This window comes from Bubalus bubalis, chromosome 4 (assembly GCF_019923935.1).
Source record: "Bubalus bubalis isolate 160015118507 breed Murrah chromosome 4, NDDB_SH_1, whole genome shotgun sequence".
NCBI lineage: Eukaryota > Metazoa > Chordata > Mammalia > Artiodactyla > Bovidae > Bubalus > Bubalus bubalis.
The window spans coordinates 91,280,896-91,303,401 of NC_059160.1; the positions used below are offsets into that span (position 1 = coordinate 91,280,896).

Genomic DNA, 22,506 nt, shown 5'->3' on the forward strand with positions numbered 1-22,506 from the left:
AGACAATATAGACTGGCAGCTCTGTATACAATCTGACAGAAGATGACACTATTAACCAAAATGGTATCGTAGTAAGTTTGGATTTCTCCATGTCTTCTCGTGAAGAGGACCTCCGGGGCCACTGAAATCTGACATTTAAACATCTTATCGAATTGTTTGTCCCAAACTAAAATTCTTGGTGTGGTTTTCTTTCCTCCTTTTCTTTCTCAGGGAGGAGCTTTTTATTTCATGGAGCATGTAGCAGATAAGCCTTCCACCTGGAATTACTTCTGGCAACGGGTCCTGGATCCCGTCTGGTACCTACTGTTTGACGGATGCAACCTGACCAGAGAGAGCTGGAAGGCCCTGGAGAAGGTCCGCTTCTCCAAGCTGAAGCTGCAACACTTACAGGCCCCTCTGTCCTGGGAGCTAGTGCGCCCTCACATCTACGGATATGCTGTGAAATAGTGGAAGCAGGGAGCTGAGACCCAAAGGGCTCAAATAATTTAAGGTTTTGGCTTCACACTAAAAATAGTAACTGGAAGATGGGAACTCCCTTTTTTGGGTAAATTTGCATTTCATCCCTAAAAGTTTATGTTATAACCTAGTTAGCCATTTTCTATCATCTCCCAAGAATCAAAAACAAAACAACTTTGAACTCTCTCTTGAAAGAAACAGTGGGCTTCCATAATTAAATTCCACCATTATCATCAGATCTTATTTTATTCCAGAACTTAACAATTTGTCTTATTTAAATTATGACCCAACAGATTTTAATTTCACCATTTCTATGAGAGGCTGATGCTAATAAAAATTAAATCACACAAAAGAAGATTTTGAAAAGGGAGATGCAAAAGATCTTAATAATTCACAAACTGAATAAAGAAATACTAAGCACAGATTTTTTTTTTTTTTTTAAGGAATCTGAATCTACTTGCTGTTCTTAGTATCAATGGGCTGGCTTTCAAAGTTAATGTACCAGGACGCCACACCTGATTCTGCCCAGCTCTGTTATGTTTTTTATTCCGGTATTCCACCAGAGTTTGTTCTCCTGCATTCCAGTCTTTAATTCTTACAAGGAAGATTGTACAATACACTTTAGTATATCCATAAAACTACATGAAGCAAAGTTCTTGGGTTCACTTTGCCTATTATCTAGCATGTTCTTGGCTGAATGTTTTAAGCTGTAAGCAAAGAAAATGCCCACTGTAATGAGGGAAACACTGAAAGCTTGGGTACACTTTGTAAGAGCCCCCTCAAAATAGGCAACCTGTGAGTCTGTAAAGAGGTAGACAAATATTGTTTGGATTATTTTGATCAAATTTCTACTCTGGTCCCAAGATGATTTCTTTGTTCCTTGTAACCACAGAAACCTTGGGAAATCATCACAAGTGCATTGAAAACAAGTTAGTCAGTTAGAGGATTTAGAATTTTCAGCAAAAGTTTGTATGCATTTTAATAAATTTAGTATGTTTTCTGAGATTATTTTGCAAAAGGACTATTTTGAATATCAAATCAATAAATTCACATATAATTTAGGAATGGAAATAAAATGAATAATTTATATCTTTGCTGGCTTACTTTCATTTTTCTTAGCATCCCTGGGAGGGCTTTCCTTCATGGTGGAAAATTAAGCTATTTGAAAGTACAGGTTTTTCCTTCTACAGCCAAATAACTAAATACAGCTAGCAGATTTCAGAAAAAGCAATTTGGGGACTTTCCTGGTTGTCCAATGGTTAAGACTTGCACTTCAAATGACAGAGGATGCTGGTTCAGTCCCTGGTCAGGAAACTAAGATCACATATACCATGTAGCATGGCCAAAAAATAAAAATAAAAGGCAATTTTGGAAGGGTCTGAATGGGCTTTGAAAAGTTCAAGTCCAAAAACTCCCTTTGTGAAATCCATAGAGCAGAAAGAAAGGAAGTTTACTATTCTCTCGTGCATGAAAACAGTTAACAACTGTTAACACCTGTTGTTAACACTGTTAACACCTAATTAGTTAATTAGCTAAACACCTAATTAATTAGTTAAAAACCTAATCTCATTACGGTGAGGTTAGAACATGAGTCTACAGTCTCCTGAACTATGGAATGTGAATATCCTCCCCCCAGGGTCTCCTAAAAGTAGGGATGTCTTTATTTGTCCAACTTACTACTGGTTAGGTCAGTCTAGGGATTGAGAAATCTGAAAAACCACAGTTTGATCTGGTGAAGTATTATTGGCTTGCTGGAAGGTGTGTAATACCAAAGTACAAAGTACTGGGCACATTCTTCTCAACTCCCTTTTGTTTAAATGGTGTAGCAAATATTATCCTTACTCTCTACGGGGGCGGGGGGGGGGGTGGTGGTGCGCAGAATAAATAAGTGAAGTTTCTCACATTCCACAACGTACTGAGCTAGTCTTAGAGCCCTGATTCCTAAAACCACAACACCTGTTTTGACAAGCATCGCTGCTATACTACCTTCTCAGGCCCGGAAAACACACATTTATGATCATTCCAAGAACCTAAGGACATGGCTTAAGCCTATGCAAAATGGAAACAGATAAGAGGCAAAACATGTCAATGCTTTTTAGGTCCTGTGTTGGTTAGATTCCCTTGATTGCTGGTGACAGAACTCCCAACCCAAAAAGACTTAAGTGGAAAAGAACTCTGACTCAAATTAGTGAAAGGTTTAGGAACAGAGGGGCTTCCCTGGTGGCTCAGAGGGTAAAGCATCTGCCTGCAATGTGGGAAACCTGGGTTCAATCCCTGGTTCAGCAAAAGCCCCTAGAGAAGGAAATGGCAACCCACTCCAGTACTCTTGCCTGGAAAATCCCATGGACGGAGAAGCCTGGTAGGCTTCATGAGGTCGCAAAGAGTCAGACATAACTGAGCAACTTCACTTTCACTTTAGGAACAGAGAGCCCGAGGCACAGCCTGGGCAAGGCTCAGATAATGTTATCAGTGGCCAGACAGTGTCTAGGGCCACATCTGGCCTCCTCTCTCTTTCAGGTGGTAAAGTCTTTGGAAATAATGCCAGTCTTCATGCTTCCAGGACCCATGGCCAGTTGAAAAGATCAAGACAACTTTTTGAAACACTCCAGAGTTCTACATTTGAGTCTCAGTTGATTCTTCAATTGACAATACTAGGTCAGAAGTCCATCCCTGAGTCATTCATCCTATTTCAATGGGATGGGTCATGCTGATGGGCACAGCACTTCATCCCAGGGGCTGAGGACACCCAAACCATGGGGACTGAGACAAGGAGAGTTGTGTATCCTCCAAATGAAAGCAGGGCCTGTGATTAGGGAAAGCAGAAATGGATGGTGGGAAGGCACACTACAAATGGCCATTATAAATACATCACTGCATTCTGATCAGACCCTCTGTTTGTCTTTCTAAGCATAGTGCCATGTTCAGAACACTGGCTTTTCCATGGGATAATAGCATGCAATGAGAAAAACAAAAGAAAAAAAGGACACTGGCTTTGCCATCAAAATGACATGAATCAAGTTCTGGCTGCGTCCTTCATTGACTATATGACCTGGGGCAAGTTACTTCGTTAGTGTCACTCTCGTCATCTGTTAATGGGGATAATCTACCTAAAGGGTAACTGTGAGGAGTTAATGAGGTGAGGTACTTAGTGCTTAATAAATGCTGAACTTCATTCAACATTTACTGCATGCCTACTGTGTACTCTGCTTGGTGCTTGGCTTAGAGCCCTGAATAAGCTAGACTTGTTCTCTGCCCTAGGGAGCATATACAGTTGTGATCAGTGCTCTCTCTGAGGAAGAAGTTCAGGAGAATGAAATCTGCCCCTCCCAGGGAGAGTATCAGAGGCTTCCTTGAGGAAGTGACATCTGAGCTGAATTTCAGAGGATGAATAGAGTCTTTCAGCGTAATGGACCAGCTTGTGTCACAAACAAACAAACAAAAAAAAGAAAAACAATATCTTCAAGGAACTGAAAGACAGTAGGCAGGGCTGGGAACCCCAAGGGCAGATTTTGGGATGACTACTATTTCCATCAGCTTGTTCCTAATTTTGTTAAGACCCTGGGTCCATAAGCTCAACACTTATTTTAATGACTAACAACAAAAAAAACTTACTAAATTTTATTATATTTATATATTTATTATATCCTGTTCCTAACTGTTCCAATAATCCAGCTGCTTCCCCTGAATTCCTACATATTTCACACTTGAATAGAAAGTGAGGAAAACATTACACAATAGTTCTTTTGTACTCTTGACCCTAATATAAGCCTTTCTCTTTGGTATTGCTTTAGAAAACACAGAACTTAACATAACTGAAATTCAATTCTTATTTATCTGCTAAGGAGTTCACAGTGTAATGAATCATAGCAGACTAATGTCAACAAAAGCAAAAAATAAAACAATTCAATAAGTGTCACTTTAAATACCTCAATATTTAAAACTAAAAGCATTCAGGTTACATAAAGAATAACCAGGATTCCCTGAACCATGGAATCACCACAGAACTGAGGCAAATGTCATATTAACTGAAGGCCTGGGAAATGAACATAAAGTGGCCAATGTTCCCCATTTCTAGTTCAGTTTTTAAAATAATAATAATACACAGATAATATACAACATTATTTTGTTTCTAAAGGAAACTATTTGGGAACCTACAGAGAATTACATGGGAACAAGGAAAATTACCATTCAGAATTTACCTTTTTGTTTTGGCTGAATGGCATATGGGATCTTAGCTCCTTGACCAGAGATCGAACTCACACCCCCTGCATTGGAAGTATAGTCTTAACCACTGGACAGCCAGGGAAGTTCCCAGAATTCACCATTTTTAAAGATAAAAATCTCTCACATCCCATAGTGCAACCCAGGCTGCATCCTTCACAGTCTTTAAAATGTATCTGAAACTGATATCAACCTTCTCCTTGGAATGATTCGTTTATTCCATGACTCTAACAGCTAATAATAAAAATTTTCATTTATTACCCACCTTTTTTATACTAGGGAGTTTTACATAATTATTTCATACAGTACTCACAACTTTACCAGGCAGGTGTAAGTATCTGCACCCGACAAAGAAGAAAGCAGACCAGCAGATGTTCTGTCACTTCCCAGGGCCACCGAGTGAATGGCCATACTGGTATTCCCACGTAGTTCAACTGACTCCAAAGCCCAGACTTCCCTACAATGCTGCCCTGCCTCTCCAGCTCTTCTGAATCCTAGTCTCTATAACCGTTTGCCCCTTCCTCCACCAATTCTCTTGAATCATCCCCTAAGACTCATTTGGTCTGTGTTCAGTCCCTTGAGAGTTTCTTATAAACTTAGGTTGTGAACCACCATCTTTGTGAAGAAGATTCCTAAACCTCACAATTGCCATGACTTTGATATTTCAGATTTGCCACATCAAAAAAGAATTCACTCTCTTCTTCCCTAAACAAACAACATTTTCCAGCTTCCTCAATATCTGTAATGATTTCCTAAGGAACAGGAAAAGTGATGCCCTAGAAAGCATTTGCTGGCTGTTTCAAGACGCTGGTTCTTTGAGAAATCTCTTAGCACTCATTAATAGCCACCAGTCTCTTCCTCCTTTCTTCTACATGCCCAGTACAGTGTGTACTATATAGCAGGCACTCACTGTGAAGCCAATGGATTCATCATGAAGTCCTGCCTCTTCTTCAAATCTCTCAACTGGTCCCTTCTACTGCACTTCCACAGCCACCATCTTAGCCTCAGAATTAATGCCTGGATGACCGCATGTATAGACTGAACGGGGATGGCTAGAGTGATAAACCATTTATGCTGGGACTTGGCCAGGTGTCACCTGATTCAAGGGTATGACAGCGAAGTAGCTCTAAGGCAAGGAGGGGATAATACATCTGGATACAGTAGTACAAAGACATTCCTTTTACAACCGACTTAACCTTCCTTTCCCTCTTTCACCCAATTCAACCCACAATAAAGCAGAAGTTCAGCAAACAACTTTCCTGGGGTACAAAGAAGTGGCTTCCTAAGGAAGGCACAGATATCTCACCCAAGTCCTGATCTCTCATACCAGAAAATGCTTCAAACAGGTCTCCATGCCTCCACTCCTTCATCACCCCTTTCTGAGCATGAGCTCATAATTTCCAGAACAATTTAATTTGATCATTCCCACAACTCAAAATCACAAAGATATCTATTCAGCATTAAACTGAATTTAAGCTGCTCAACTCTTTATTTAAGGCCTCTGTCAACTGACACCTCAATGTTTTTCCCCGCATTGTGGTCCAGTGAAAAAAAGCTTCCAGAATGTTTGTTTTTAAATATTTCTTTATTTTGGCTGTGCCAGGTGCAGGATCTTTAGTTGCAGTATGCGGGATCTAGTCACTTGCTTCTCAGTTTTGTCCAGTTCTCTGTGGCTCCATGGACTCCTGCCAGACTCCTCTGTCCATCGGATTTCCCAAGCAAGAATACCGGGGCAGGCTGCCGTTTCCTACTCCGGGGGATCTTCCCGACCCAGCGACCGAACCCACATCGCTTGCGTTTCCTGCACTGGCAGGCAGACTCTTTAACACTATCGCCACCAGGGAAGCTCCCTCGTCCCCTGACCAGGGATCAAACTCAGGCCCCCTGCTTTAGAAGTGCAGAGTCTTAGCCACTGGACCACCAAGGAAGTCCCTGAAGTCAGAATATTTGAACAAATCTCATCACCACATTTTATTAATATTTTACTCACTTAGCATAAGAGGGTAACAGTACCCACATCTCCTAGGATTTTTGTGAGGATGAAACAATATATAAGATGGTTTGTAAGAGCACTGCAACTGCTCCACATGGCCCCTCACTGTGGTCAAGACCCTGCCTCCCTAAGTATTTGTGAGAGGAATAAAGACTACTTTCCTATCAGAAAAGATCCTTCATTTCTATAAATGTCATCCTGGAATTCCAACTGACTTAATTATTTACACAGTATAATGTTTTCTGAAGAGTCCGTATTTTTAAAATCTTTCATAAAAATTTGGAAAAGCTCTCATTTTTGTGCCTGACAATAAAAAATTGGCACCTGCATGAAATGCGTTTGCTTCAGCTGCTGAAAGTAACTTCTACAGGGAGTACTGTGGATACTTAAAGGATTTTCTTAGTCCCTCCAATATTGGCTTCCATCTTACCTGTCAAGCTAAGCAGGTAGTATTAAGCTTATAAAAGAAACATCACTCTTTTCAAATTCTATCTCACCTCTCAGGTTATGGGAACAAATTATTAACTCTGATCCCAGAGGAAGAGCCTTTTGTTCCACTTTAGTGTCCACCAAAGCTTAGGAACAAAGAAATCTAAAAACTTCCTTTCTAAAAAACCAAAGGCTTAAACAGTAAGATATACATTTATTTATAAACATAAATGATGCCATATACTAAACTGCATGCCAATGCATACCTCTCATCTGCCCCAATATTAAAAGTGGGAGGAAACACTGGAGAGAGCAGACACTATTAATAAATTGCTAACCTGTCAGCTACCTTTTTGCTATTGTGCTTTTATTTTCTTCCCTTCATATTCTGTAGGGCCCTTCTGAGTTAAACTTTATAAAGAAACATTTGCCTTCTGCTCATATAGCAACTGCAAGACAGGTATGTCTGAAAATATGAGAAACAGGTTACAATGGGGCTAATACCAATTCTTAATTTTTATAGGGTCCTAAGAGATTTCCTTGGGAGTCTGATGAAAGATACAGATCCTCTCCTTGGGAAAAAAATGCTCCTACAAATAAACTTACCATTTCTAGAGGAAAACAGGTATACTAAACATCTATCAAAGCACATCATCATTACCTCCAAAGTGCCACATATAAAATTTTACTCTAAAGTTTCATTCTTGAAACCCAGCCTTCCAGCCTTTTACCTCTCCCACCCATTTTTCAATTTAGAAACCTCAGATAAGTCTAATCTGTCTTGGTTACCAACCAAGATTGATTCCCTTCTCTAACCAGGCTGGACTGCAGTGTAAATCAATTCATCACCACTCTCCCATTCATGCCTCATTTTCCTATTGCCATAAAATCTGCCAATATCTGACTATGGGTCTCCTTTACCTCTAACCTGCTTCTTATTTGTTTAATCTCAGCAAATTGCAAAATCACTGTTTGTCACTGTTACTCAAGCTGGGAACCCAAGACATCATCCTAGCTTTCTCTTTCTTCCTACAACCAGATACTGACCCTTCCCTTCTTGTTCCATTGCTTCTGCACACACCACTCCTTACTTCAATTAAGTAAGCTTCACCACAGTCCCACCCCTCCCAAACTTCTCTATGATGCTTCTAGAAGCTAAATAAAAAATCATTACCTGCTTGAAATTCTTTGGTGGCTTCTCATGGCTTTCAGATCAAAGTTCAAAATCCTTAGCTTAAAATGCAAGATTCTGTAGTATAGTCTGAAATCAGGAAGCCTGATTCCCCCAGCTCTGTTTTTCTATTTAAAGACTGTTTAGCTATTCAAGGTCTTTTGTGTTTCCATACAAATTTAAAACATTTTTGTTCTATTTCTATGACAAATGGCATTGGTAATTTGAAAGGGATTGCACTGAATCTGTGGAGAAGGCGATGGCACCCCAACTCCAGTACTCTTGCCTGGAAGATCCCATGGACGGAGGAGCCTGGTGGGCTGTAGTCCATGGGGTCGCTAAGAGTCAGACACGACTGAGCGACTTCACTTTCACTTTTCACTTTCATGCATTGGAGAAGGAAATGGCAACCCACTCCAGTGTTCTTGCCTGGAGAATCCCAGGGACAGGGGAGCCTGGTGGGCTGCCATCTATAGGGTGGCACAGAGTTGGACATGACTGAAGTGACACAGCAGCAGCAACACTGAATCTGTAGATTACCTCAGGTAGTATACTCATTTAAAAAAATTTTTTAATCAGCTTATTGATGTATAATTTACATATAAAAAAATCAACCCATTTTAATTGTACAGTTTGATGAGTTTTTGACAAACATGTATGATAGTACAGTCATTTTGATCTTGGAGAGGCAGCAGTGAGTGTTGGTGTGAAGCAAGACCCTAATTCCCTGCCCCAGAAGTGAACCTGAGTAGCCTGGGCTTCCCTAGTGACTCATATGGTAAAGATTCTGCCTTCAATATGGGAGACCTGGGTTCAATCCCCAGGTTGGAAAGATCCCCTGGAGAAGGGAATGGCAACCTACTTTAGTATTCCTGCCTGGAGAATTCCAGGGACAAAGAAGCCTGGCAGGTTACAGTCCATGGGGTTGCAAAGCCTCGGACATGACTGAGTGACTAACATGTTCACTTTCACAGCCTGGATGAAAACCAGGAATCCTAGCCATCAGATCAACAAGTGCTAGAGGCTAGAAGCTATTTTTCCCTGGATCTTTGCCCCCCAAGGAAAAATGCATTTCTCACGGTGGCAAAAACTGTTAATGCAGGTACAAAATTTATTATTAGAGACATAGCACAACAATAAGTGGGAGAATACACAGAGACAGTTTGTTAAGATAGAAGCAAGAAAAAAAAAAAAAAAGATAGAAGCAAGGCAGAGATGCACACCCAGAGAGAAAGGGTGTGGGCATCCCCACTAGGGAGGAGGAGCACAGTAAAGAGGTGGTTGAGCCGTTTACATAGGACAGTTCTTTTGAGTCTTTACCTTTAGCCAATTATCTGGTTTCTTTTTCCACACTTGACCTACCATAAGACTCTCCCCGACACACGTGTGCAACTTTTTTTCCAAGATGGATTCCATCCCAGAGGCCAATGAGATCACATATTAGCATCACATATCATGGGAGTGGGGTCCCCTCCTTTTTGACCCCTAAAAACCCTTGCCCCAAGGATGGGAAATATACGACCTCCCGACCTTTTACTTTTTTGGGTGTTAGTACTAAAAGGTCTTGTAGGTCGTCATAGAACCATTCAACTTGAGCTTTTTCAGCATTACTGGTTGAGGCATAGACTTGGATTACTGTGATAGTGAATGGTTTGCCTTGGAAACGAACAGAGATCATTCTGTCGTTTTTGAGATTGCATCCATCCGGACTCTTTTGTTGACCATGATGGCTACTCCATTTCTTCTAAGGGATTCCTGCCCACAGTAGTAGATATAATGGTCATCTGAGTTAAATTCACCCATTCCAGTCCATTTTAGTTCACTGATTCCTAGAATGTCGACGTTCACTCTTGCCATCTCCTGTTTGACCACTTCCAATTTGCCTTGATTCATGGACCTGACATTCCAGGTTCCTAGGCAATATTGCTCTTTATAGCATCGGACCTTGTTTCTATCACCAGTCCCATCCACAGCTGGGTGTTGTTTTTGCTTTGGCTCCATCCCTTCATTCTTTCTGGAGTTATTTCTCCACTGATCTCCAGTAGCATATTGGGCACCTACTGACCTGGGGAATTCATCTTTCAGCGTCCTATCTTTTTGCCTTTTCATACTGTTCATGGGGTTCTCAAGGCAAGAACACTGAAGTGGTTTGCCATTCCCTTCTCCAGTGGACCACATTCTGTCAGACCTCTCCACCATGACCCACCCATCTTGGGTGGCCCCAGACAGCATGGCTTAGTTTCACTGAGTTAGACAAGGCTGTGGTCCGTGTGATCAGACTGACTAGTTTTCTGTGATTATGGTTTCAGTGTGTCTGCCCTCTGATGCCCTCTGGCAACACCTACCGTCTTACTTGGGTTTCTCTTACCCTGGACGTGGGGTATCTCTTCATGGCTGCTCCAGCAAAGCGCAGCCGCTGCTCCTTACCTTGGACGAGGGGTATCTCATCCAAAAAAGATGTCCTTTTCATTATAAGGGACTGGAATGCAAAAGTAGGAAGTCAAGAAACACCTGGAGTAACAGGCAAATTTGGCCTTGAATACAGAATGAAGCAGGGCAAAGGCTAATTGAGTTTTGCCAAAAGAATGCACTGGTCATACCAAACACCCTCTTCCAACAACACAAGAGAAGACTCTACACATGGACATCACCAGATGGTCAACACTGAAATTAGATTGATTATATTCTTTGCAGCCAAAGATGGAGAAGCTCTATACAGTCAGCAAAAACAAGACCGGGAGCTGACTGTGGCTCAGATCATGGACTGCTGCTGCTGCTGCTGCTAAGTCGCTTCAGTCGTGTCTGACTCTATGCGACCCCATAGACGGCAGCCCACCAGGCTCCCCCATCCCTGGGATTCTCCAGACAAGAACACTGGAGTGGGTTGCCATTTCCTTCTCCAATGCGTGAAAGTGAAGTCGCTCAGTCGTGTCCAATTCTTGCGACCCTATGGACGGCAGCCTACTAGGCTCCTCCGTCCATGGGATTTTCCAGGCAAGAGTACTGGAGTGGGGTGCCATTGCCTTCTCCTAGATCATGGACTCCTTATTGCCAAATTCAGACTGAAATTGAAAAAAGTAGGGAAAACCACTAGACCATTCAGGTATGACCTAAATCAAATCCCTTATGATTATACAGTGGAAGTGAGAAATAGATTTAAGGGACTAGATCTGATAGACAGAGTGCCTGATGAACTATGGATGGAGGTTCATGACATTGTACAGGAGACAGGGATCAAGACCATCCCCAAGGAAAAGTAACAAAATGGCTGTCTGGGGAGGTCTTACAAATAGCTGTGAAAAGAAGAGAAGCAAAAAGCAAAGGAGAAAAGGGAAGATATAAGCATCTGAATGCAGAGTTCCAAAGAATAGCAAGAGATAAGAAAGCCTTCCTCAGCAATCAATGCAAAGAAATAGAGGAAAACAACAGAATGGGAAAGACTAGAGATCTCTTTCAGAAAATTAGAGATGCCAAGGGAACATTTCTTGCAAAGATGGGCTCGATAAGGGACAAAAATGGTATGGATCTAACAGAAGCAGAAGATATTAAGAAGAGGTGGCAAAAAAACACAGAAGAACTGTACAAAAAAGAGCTTCACGACCAAGATAATCACGATGGTGTGATCACTCACCTAGAGCCAGACATCCTGGAATGTGAAGTGAAGTGGGCCTTAGAGAACATCACTATGAACAAAGCTAGTGGAGGTGATGGAATTCCAGTTGAGCTATTTCAAATCCTGAAAGATGATGCTGTGAAAGTGCTGCACTCAGTATGCCAGCAAATTTGGAAAACTCAGCAGTGGCCACAGGACTGGAAAAGGTCAGTTTTCATTCCAATCCCAAAGAAAGGAAATGCCAAAGAATGCTCAAACTACCACACAATCGCACTCATCTCACACGCTAGTAAAGTAATGCTCAAAATTCTCCAAGCCAGGCTCTGGTCCCATCACTTCATGGCAAATAGATGGGAAAATAGTGGAAACAGTGTCAGACTTTATTTTTTTGGGCTCCACAATCACTGCAGACGGTGACTGCAGCCATGAAATTAAAAGACGCTTACTCCTTGGAGGGAAAGTTATGACCAACCTAGATAGCATATTCAAAAGCAGAAACATTACTTTGCCAACAAAGGTCCATGTAGTCAAGGCTATGGTTTTTCCAGTGGTCATGTATGGATGTGAGAGTTGGACTATGAAGAAAGCTGAGTGCCGAAGAATTGATGCTTTTGAACTGTGGTGTTGGAGAAGACTCTTGAGAGTCCCTTGGACTGCAAGGAGATCCAACCAGTCCATTCTGAAGGAGATCAGTCCTGGGTGTTCTTTGGTAGGACTGTGCTAACGCTGAAAATCCAATACTTTGGCCACCTACATGCGAAGAGCTGACTCATTGGAAAAGACTCTGATGCTGGTAGGGATTGAGGGCAGGAGGAGAAGGGGATGACAGAGGATGAGATGGCTGGATGGCATCACCGACTCGATGGACATGAGTTTGAGTGAACTCTGGGAGTTGGTGATACACAGGGAGGCCTGGCATACTATGATTCATGGGGTCGCAAAGAGTCGGACACGACTGAGTGACTGAACTGAACTCAACTGATCCTTTTACTCAAACAAGGTTTAGCCCCTCTCTGTTCCTGCCATGACTGTTATTTTATGGTGTCCTCAGGAGACAAAGCCTGGCTATTTACCCTGTTTCAGTTGTTACTTCCATGTGGAAGAGCAAACAGGAGGCTAGTTGTAAGTATCTAACCTACAGCTCACCTTTTTCTTGCACCAAGAAATGTAAACAAGAGTATAGCTGAAATTGCCTAGCCTGGCTATCTCCTGCCTCAATGTTGACAAAAATGATTCTTCCAATCCAAGAACATGGTATTTCTTTCCAACTGTTTGTGTCATCTTTGATTTCTTTCATCAGCACCTTACAGTTTTCTGAGTACTGGTGTGGCACCGGCACAAAAGAAGAAATACAGATCAAAGGAACTGAACTGAAAATCCAGCAATAAATCTACACACCTGTGGTCAATCAATCATTGACAAAAGAAGCAAGAATATACATGGGGAAAAGACAGTTTCCTAAATAAGTGATGCCAAGAAAACTGGACAGCTACATGTAAAAGAATGACATTAGAACACTCTCTAGCACTAGACACAAAAATATACTAAAAATGGACTAAAGACCTAAAATTCTTCAAGGAAAACATAGGCAGCACTCTGACATAAATTATAGCAATATCTTTTTTGATCCACCTTCTAGAGTAATGAAAATAAAATAAACAAACAGGACCTAATTGAACTTAAAAGCTTTTCCACAGTAAAAGAAAACAGAAACAAAACCAACAGAATGTGAGAAAATATTTGCAAACAAAGTGACAACAAGGTATTAATCACTAAAATATACAAACAGTTCATGCAGTTTGATACCAAAATAACAACCCACTCAAAAAATGAGCAAAAGATCCAGACATACTTCTCCAAAAAAGACAGATGGCCCAAAAGTACATGTAAAGATGCTCAACATCACTAATCATTAGAAAAATGCAATGCTGAATCACCTCACACCAGTAAGAATGGCCATCATCAAATAATCTAAAAACAAACAAACAAAAATGCTGAAGAGGGTGTGGAGAAAGGGGAACCCTCCTACACGATTGGTTGGAATTTAAAGTGGTACAATCATTATGGAGAACAATATGGAGGTTCCTTAAAAAACTAAATATCAGTCTACCATATGATCCAGCAGTCTCAGTCCTTGGTATATGTTCACAAAAAAACATAATTAAAAAAAATACATGCATCCCAATGTTCACAGCAGCACAATTTACAATAGCCAAGACATGGAAGCAACCAAAATGTCCATCAGCAGATGAACAGATAAAGAAAATATGGTACGTGTATACAATGGAATATTACTCGGCCATAAAAAAGAATGAAATAATGCCATTTGCAGCAAAATGGATGGACCCAGAGATTATTATACTAAGTGAAGTGAGTCAGAGAAAGACAAACATCACATGATATTACTTATATGTGGAATCTAATTTTAAAAACAACACAAGGAACTTATTTACAAATAGTAACAGACTCACAAATCTTGAAATCAAACTTACTGTTACCAAAGGGAAAACGTGGGAGTAAGTGATAAATTAGGAGATTGGGATTAACATATACACACTACTATATACAAAATAGGTAACTAACAAAGACCTATACAGCACAGGGAACTCTACTCAGTATTTTGTTAACAACTTACATGGGAAAAGAACCTAAAAAAAGGATGGATATATATTTATGGAGAGAGAGAACTGATTCACTTTGCTATACACTTGAAACTAACACAATATTGTAAATCAACTATACTCCAATAAAAAAATTTTAATGAATAAAATGCAAGGGTCTCATGATCTGGCCCCACTGGTCGTACAGCTCCATCCTCTACAAGCCACTCCCACCCAATTCTACACCTTGAACCACTTTTGCTGTTTGCCTCTGTGCCTTTCCCACAAGTTGTACCCTCTGCCTGCAACATCCCTACCATCTCTTCACCTAAAATCTATAAGTTTTCTTTAAAAAAAAAAAATCCCATAAGCCACTTTCTCTAAAAGAATTCTTTAACTCTGCAGTTTGAATTTTAAGATCCTTTAGTCCATACCTCTTCTTCCCATCATCTCAACAGGTTCTCACATGACTCTGCTTTACTCATCCATCTCCCCAACTTGATTTTAAGCTTCTTGATGACAGGGCATTTGTCTTAAGACATCTTTCTGTCTGCAGCACTCAATTAACCTTTGTTAAACAGTTGACCCCAGCCATTTTCTTCCTCTGCTGCTCTCAGGAGAAAGTACAAAATCTGAGTTAGACTTTCATTGTTGCTAAGAAATCGCATAATTTGCCCTCAGTTGCCACAAAAGACAAACCTTCACCACACTCATTTCCACAATGTTCCTCTCAGCAGACAGCTTCACTATTCATTTCACAGAAGGGGGAAAAAAAAGTCACTGAGTAGGATCAGAAATTTAAGAATCTGCAACTACTAAAGCCCACTGAGCTCGAGAGTTCATGAGACAAAACTAGAGGGTCCATGGATTACAATGAAGATCCTGTGTGCCGCAGCTAAGACCCAACACAGCCAAAGAAACAAATGAATATTAAAAAAAAAACAAAAACCTATCAGTTCTGTTTCTCTAAAGAATCTTGAGTAATACACCAACTAAGGAAATGTTCCAGATTAAAGAGTCTAAAAGACACTTGACAACCAAATGTAACATGTATTGGAGTGGACTGGATCCTTGACAAGAAAAAAAAATTTTTTTTGGCTGTTAAGGATTATTGGGACCATTAGTGAAATGTGAATAAACTCTTGAGATTATCATATTATAGCACTGTTAATTTCCTGATTTTGCTCCTTGTACGATGGTTATATAAGAAAATGCCCCAAGTGCACACAAAGTATATAGGGGTACAGGCCTATTCATGTGCAACTTTCTCTCAGGCGGCTCATAGGAAGGAAGAAACCATATCCAGAGGAAAATGATAAAGCAAATGCGACTAAATGTTAACAAAGGGGGATCTAAGTTATCAGATATACAGTTTCTTGTACTATTCTGGGAACTTTTCTGTAAATCTAAAATAATTAAAAACTTCAAACTTCTAAGGTAAAAGCGCGAACGCTACCTGGTCCTCTGTCCTTAACCTGAGGCGTTCGTGGCTGCAGTCGGGAGACCGGAGTCAGAATTTCTCTGAGGCCTTAAGGCTGCACCCTCACAGAAGCAGCGAAGACAGCGTCCACCACCACCTGCAGGGGACGGCAGTAGCTTTGCGCCGCGCAGGCGCAGCTCACTCACACCGTCTGTCTCCCACCCCCGGGCCTTCGGATTGGCCGAGGGCACAGTGATGTCACATCCTTCCTGGCAGGGCGAGCGTGCAGCTCCCAGCTCCACGTGGAGCTCAGGTGTGAGGGCTTGGCGGTCAGATGAGGTCCCAACAGGCTTGCGGCTCCTCAGCCTCAGATCTCCGCCACCGTGGGCGGCCATCTGAAAAGCGCACTAAAAGACCACAAGAATCTTGGCCTCATAAAGCTAACCCCACTCCCACCTACAAACCCACTGTTGTAACCCTGCCCCCACTTCCCATTCAATTTCTGAACTAGGAGTTGGGTAACGGGGACTCAACCACAGAGCAAATTGGGAGCGCCCTTTTGAAGGCAGAAGGAAAGGCCTTTTCTTGAAAAGCTTAATGTTTCCTTGAGTGTTATCTTCGAAAACCTAATGTTTGTGGTCCAGGTCCTGCTACTAGTAAGTTTCCAGCTGGGGCTTATGAAACCTTGGCCAATACCAGCCGGCCACTCCCCCTTGCTGGGCGAGGGTACTGGCTTTCCCATTATCAATTAGTTAGAAATTGCACCTGAACGTGTCCCGTCTTTGCAAAGCCTGTTCTGATCCACGGCTTCCTGCTAAGCGAACACCAGAAGACAGGCTGCAGGTGGTGGAGTACGCTAAAGGTATTGTGCTTCTGCCATTTACCAGATTACATTTTCTGATGAAAGCTGGTTGATATCAAAAAATGAAGCCATCGTATTTCAGATTTGAGGGTTAAAAATAGAGGGTTGCATGGATAACAAACAGATACTTCCAGATCATGTTGATTGTGATTATAGTTGCTCTTGCTAGCTTCCTCATTCATCCTATGCAGACAAGGAAGATTATTTCCATTGACTAGGGTACACCTGGTACATGGTAGGTGCTTGGTAAAAATCTCAATGACTTTATAGTACCCTACACATTCTGCAGAACTGGAGTGGTCATTCTCCCAGCAACTGTAAATCTGGAGTTATTTTTGCCTATATTGGCTTTGCCATCATTCTTTAAAACTGTATTTTGTAATAGAAACTCTGCTCTTACTCTTTGTGGAAGTTCTGAGATTCCCAATGATTACAAATGCCGAGCAGTGAAAGGGACTGAGTAACATTCCTATGATCTATGTTTTTACTCTATATTCATGGAATCTGATTATTATTTACCACTCTGTATATTTCTTTTTCCTCCACCCCTAAACAAAATGAAAGGATTCCACAATGCAGAGGGTGAAGGAAAGATAACTTTATTTCAGTTGAGCAGACAGTCATGTCAAGCAAATGAAGAACACATAATCAAGAGTATATTGGAAGAGGGAAACAGATTCTTTCTGATCATTCATAGCAACCACATTTATCCCCTAGTTATTAGAGAGAAAAATGTCTTCAGATAACCAGTGGTCAGCAGATGAAGACGAAGGCCAGTTATCCCGACTGATCAGAAAATCTAGAGACTCCCCGTTTGTCCCTGTAGGTAAGTACAAGCCTTGACTGGATACTGTAAAACTGTAATAACACAATAATACCTCGACCAGTATCTTTGAGTATTGAAATATTTTATATAATTGAATACTTTCAGATAATTGAAGCTAACCCCTTCTATGCATGTATGAGTTAAACTTTCAGCATGGTTCCTAGTATATGACAAATACTCAGTAAATGTTAGCTATTATTATTATGAAGCATCAAATTTTTATTCCATTTAATTCATTTTCATTCACAGTCTATTTAAAAGTACTCATTGCCAGGTACTTCCCTTGTGGTCCAGTGGTTAAGATTCTGCAAGTCAAGTGCAAGGGGGTTGGATTCAATCCCTAATTGGGGAACTAAGATCCCACATGCCTCTTGGCACAGCCAATAAATAAATATAAAATATAAAATTACAGTTTTATATACAAAATTTTTTAAAAAACTTCCCAACCAGTCTAAATAGAATTGATTGAATAGACTGTAACTTTTCTATAATGATTCAGAATCAGTAGCAGCCAATTCAGTTTATTAGACTGAGTCTGTTAGGAACTATTGAGATGTATACAGAGACTCTGTATACAGAGTTATGACTTTTTGACTTTTGAGATGATGAGAAAGCAATGTGCATTCAGGTAGAAATCATATTTTGAATGTTGGTCTTTTCCTGGGCTAACGATATGTGATACAATACTCTTATGATGGTGCTGGACAGCAGCAGCTCCCAGTCAGCCTCACCATCATGAAGGTAAACACCCAATACCTTCACAACCACTCTGTACCCAACATCCTGTTTTTCACTTTCAGTACAATATTCAATAAGTTACGTGAGATATTCAACACTGTATTATAAAATAGGCTTTGCATTCAATGATTTTGCCTAACTACAGGCTAATGTAGGTACTCTGAGCACGTTTAAAGTAGGCTAGGCTGAGTTACGATGTTCAATAGGTGAGGGTGTATTAAATGAATTTTTGACTTACAGTATTTTCAGCTTATGATGGGTTTATCAAGATGTAATCCCATCACAAGGTAAGGAAGATCTACATACCTCTTTAAGTTCTTGTGTCCAACGTTTATAGATTTTTCTCTTTCTTCCATTACTGTTGGGTACCATCAGAAACTTCTGCTTCTAATATTCTGTGTTGCCAGAAGCTAGATATCCAAGCTCAAAAGAACTGTGAGTCAATTCAGAGTTAAGAAGCTCTGAATGAAAGTCTGGGCCTACCTATATACTTGAGAGCATGAACTTTGGTGTTCATTCTCTGAGGCTTGTTGTTGGCTTCCTGATGTGTTCCAGATGCTAAGATTGATGGTTAAATAAACGCTTGATGCAAGAAGTATCAATATTATTATAATTGTATCTGGAGTCTTGGCCTCTTTATCCTTTCCCAACACATATTTAATGTGTTTACATTTTTATCAAATACTATATATATGTGGAATTAAAAAAAAAAAATCTAAGCACCAGTATTTTGTTTCAAAAGCTAAGCTTTCTCTTCCTTCTCTTTTGGATACTTTAGCTGCCCTAAGCATTATTAGTGTATACTTCAGCCATCCCTCTCTCCTAGTGTTTAGTCTGGAAACTATTTTTTAAAAAGTATTTAAATCATACATATATACAGGTAACTATACTCAATATAGTGTGATTAACTATAAATGGAAAAGAATATGAATAAGAAAATATATATGTAAAACAGAATCACTTTGTTGTACAGCAGAAATTAACACAAGGTTGTAAATCAATTATACTTCAATAAAATTTAAATATATATGTATATAAATCATACAAACATAAGTTTGTGATTAATTCCACAAAAGCTTCTAGATAGGTATAAGTCATATGTTTCCATTAAATGTCACTACAAATCTAGCAACTTTATGTGTCATTATTCATGTATCAAAAATAATCAAAATTTTACTTTAAAGTAGTATTCTGTGTTTAAAAGTTTCACTTAATTTGATTAAGGCTTGTAATAGCACAAGAAATGGAGGCAAATAATTTTATAGTGATTATTTCATCATCTTTAGCATTTTTTTTCATCTTTAGCATTTATAACTAGAAAAAAAATTCAAGAACTCAGTGTCACTTGAACAGATCACTATAATGAACAGATTAATCACTGTGTCTGTTGCAAATTAAATTGTTTTTCCAGAGACATTTAGGGTGATTAAAGTAGAAAGATGAAAGTGTTTCCAGCTAAACTCAATTATGTACAAACTACAGAGATTCTGTATGGAAAACAGTAAAGGTTCTGACTTTAATCTCTAAAAGAAGCAAAACAAATTTCAGTAAGAACAGAGTCTTGATAAGGGAAGAGAGCCAAGTTTTTGCTAGAAAACTAAATGATAAAATTTGTATATATATTATTAGTTTGTTTTACTCGTTTTATTAAGAATATCTACTAAGTATTTTCTTCCGCAGGATGGAGTATTCTATGCAGATAATTTATAGAACATTTTAATTTCTTATCTTGACTTCTGTCGTTATAATTGATTTATATTGTTTAAAATCTTATGATCACTGCTAAGGTCTAAATAATGACACCTCAAAACATTACATGTATTTAAACTCTGTGTCAATAGATTATTTATTTTTGCTTCTTTTACTTAATATTTCATAGTAGTATATTATACTATAATGTAAGTATAATTATATTTACAATTTTTTTTACAGCTCTGATAGTTTTTCCTCTGTTTGGGCCATTTGGGTTGTTTTGTTTTTCCTCATACATAGTGTAGCCATAAACATCTTTGTGTCAACTTCTTGACTTTTCTTTTGCTTACTTCCTTGGAGTATTTTCCCCAAAGTAGAATTTTCAGGGCATGAAGCATGTTCAGTTTTTTTTTAATTTTATTTTTAATTGGAGGGTAATTACTTTACAATATTGTGATGGTTTCTGTCATATATCAACATGAATCAGTCATAGGTATACATATGTCCCTTCCCTCTTAAACTTCTCACATGTTAGTTTAATATCAATTATTATATCTTTTCAGATTTCTTTCCAGAATGATTTGGCTAAATCTTTACAGAGCTTTCAGCATTGTACCTGTTTCTCAGTGTACCTGCCATCGCTGTTTTACTGTAATTTGTTTTTTGCTGTTTTTGTTTGTCATTTTTATTTCAATTTCACTTATTGCTAATTAGCATACAAAATTTTCATATAAATGTGATTATTTACTCTGATTCTTAGAATAAATATATCCTCACCCACCCATAGAGACAAACACACGCCAACATAGTCAAAACTTGCTATTCTAGTTAAGCACCAATTGCATTTCCATATACTAACAACAAACACATGGAAGCCAAAATTAAAGACATGAGACCATTTACAGTCACTCTAAAGAAAATGAAATGATTAGGGTTTTCCTGCTGGCTCAGACAGTAAAGAATCTGCCTGTAGTGCAGGAGACATGGGTTCAATCCCTGAGTCAGGAAGATTCCCTAGAGAAGAGAATAGCTACCCACTTCAGTACTCTTGCCTGGAAAATTCCATGGACAGGGGACAGGGGAGCCTGGCAGGCTACAGTCCATGGTGTTGCAAAGAGTCAGACATGACTGAGCAACTAACACTTTCACTTTCAAGCTTCAGAAAACGTATAAAATCTGTATGGTGAAAAATACAAAATGCTAATGAAAGAAATCAAAGAAGACCTAAATGAATATAGAGACTGTTGTGTTCATGGATTGTATGACTCAATAAAGATGTCAGTTTTCCCCAAACTCATCTATGGGTTTAGTGTAATTCCTATCAAAATACCAGCAATGGGGTTTTTTTGTAGATATAAACAAACTTATTCTAAAATTCATATAAAGGCAAAAGTTCTAGAATGACTAAAACAACCTCTTTTTAAATTTATTTATTTTTTATTGAAGGATAATTGCTTTGCTGTATGGGTCAGGAAATTCAAACAGGGGCTCTGTATTAACCTAGAAGGGTGGGATGGGGAGGGAGATGGGAGGGAGCTTCAAGAGGGGGTACATGTATACCTATGGATGATTCATGTTGAGATTTGACATAAAGCAACCTTTTTTGAGAAAAAGTGGGAGGAATCATCCTTACCTGATGTTAAGGGTTACTATAGAGATATAGTAGTCAAGACAATGTGGTATTGGTTAAAGTAGATGCATAAATCAGTAGAAGAGAGATCCCCCCCAAATAGAGCCACGCTTTTACCATGCAGAAATTTCCTTTATTCTATCATCAAAATACAGCATTTATGTTCTCACTTTAAGTCTACCTTACCCCTTTTTTAGATGTCATAAATATTCTGTTCTATTTTCTTCTAGATTTTCTTAATAAATTTGTTTTGTTTTCATACTTAACTCTAACCCATCCAGAGTTTTTTGGAGGGTCTGGTGTGAGATGTAAATTCAAGCTAGTTCATATAGTCATCCCCTTATTTGTTATATGGTTATTTTGATTTGTCATGGATTAACTTCTCACACTGTTTCAAATCACTTACTAGAATTTTCCCTATTCAGTTGATTGCTATTCAGTTTTCTGTTTTAGAGTCAACTGCATACAATCTTGGTTATCACAGCAGTATATTCAGTTCTTGACATATGTAAGGAATACAAAAATATTTGTATGGGCTTCTGGAATTTTTTAGAATCACAGTTCTTCCCAGATTCACAGGCTTATCATGCAAATATTCACACCTTTTTACCTCTTATTAAAACTCAACAGGTCATTTTCACTTAAGATATTAAAGTTTCTTTCACTTCAATAGATTTACTGCTTATTTAATATTAATAAAAATAGAGAGGAATAAAGCCAAACACCCAAAAGCTATGAATGCTAAGATTTTGGTTGGTTCACTCACTGGTTAAACAGCTTGCCCCAAATAAAAGTCTTACTGCTTACAAATTGGAAACCATGCCTCAGGAAAATTACTAGACAAGTTTCTATACT

The 22,506-nt window shown here is 39.3% G+C and overlaps 1 protein-coding gene and 1 long non-coding RNA gene across 6 annotated transcripts in view; one reads left to right on the plus strand and one right to left on the minus strand.

Moving 5' to 3' along the window:
* Positions 1-16,118, minus strand: part of LOC123333303 — a 40,909-nt gene extending 24,791 nt beyond the window's left edge. For both annotated transcript variants that reach the window (XR_006550597.1, XR_006550598.1), the window contains exon 1: positions 15,940-16,118. This is a non-coding gene — a long non-coding RNA (uncharacterized LOC123333303). The remainder of the gene's footprint in view (positions 1-15,939) is intronic.
* Positions 1-22,506, plus strand: part of LOC102400376 (HIG1 domain family member 1C) — a 39,973-nt gene that overhangs the window by 10,077 nt on the left and 7,390 nt on the right. Inside the window, exons 1-2 of one of the 4 annotated variants that reach the window (XM_044941741.1) lie at positions 16,301-16,765; positions 17,483-17,591. In XM_044941741.1, coding sequence (XP_044797676.1) covers positions 17,498-17,591 — 94 coding nt within the window. In that variant the 5' untranslated portion in view covers positions 16,301-16,765; positions 17,483-17,497. Of the gene's footprint in view, positions 1-210; positions 1,546-16,300; positions 16,766-16,846; positions 17,001-17,482; positions 17,592-22,506 lie in introns of those variants that run through there. The other 3 variants (XM_044941740.1, XM_025284153.2, XM_025284155.2) reach the window with 3 other exon arrangements.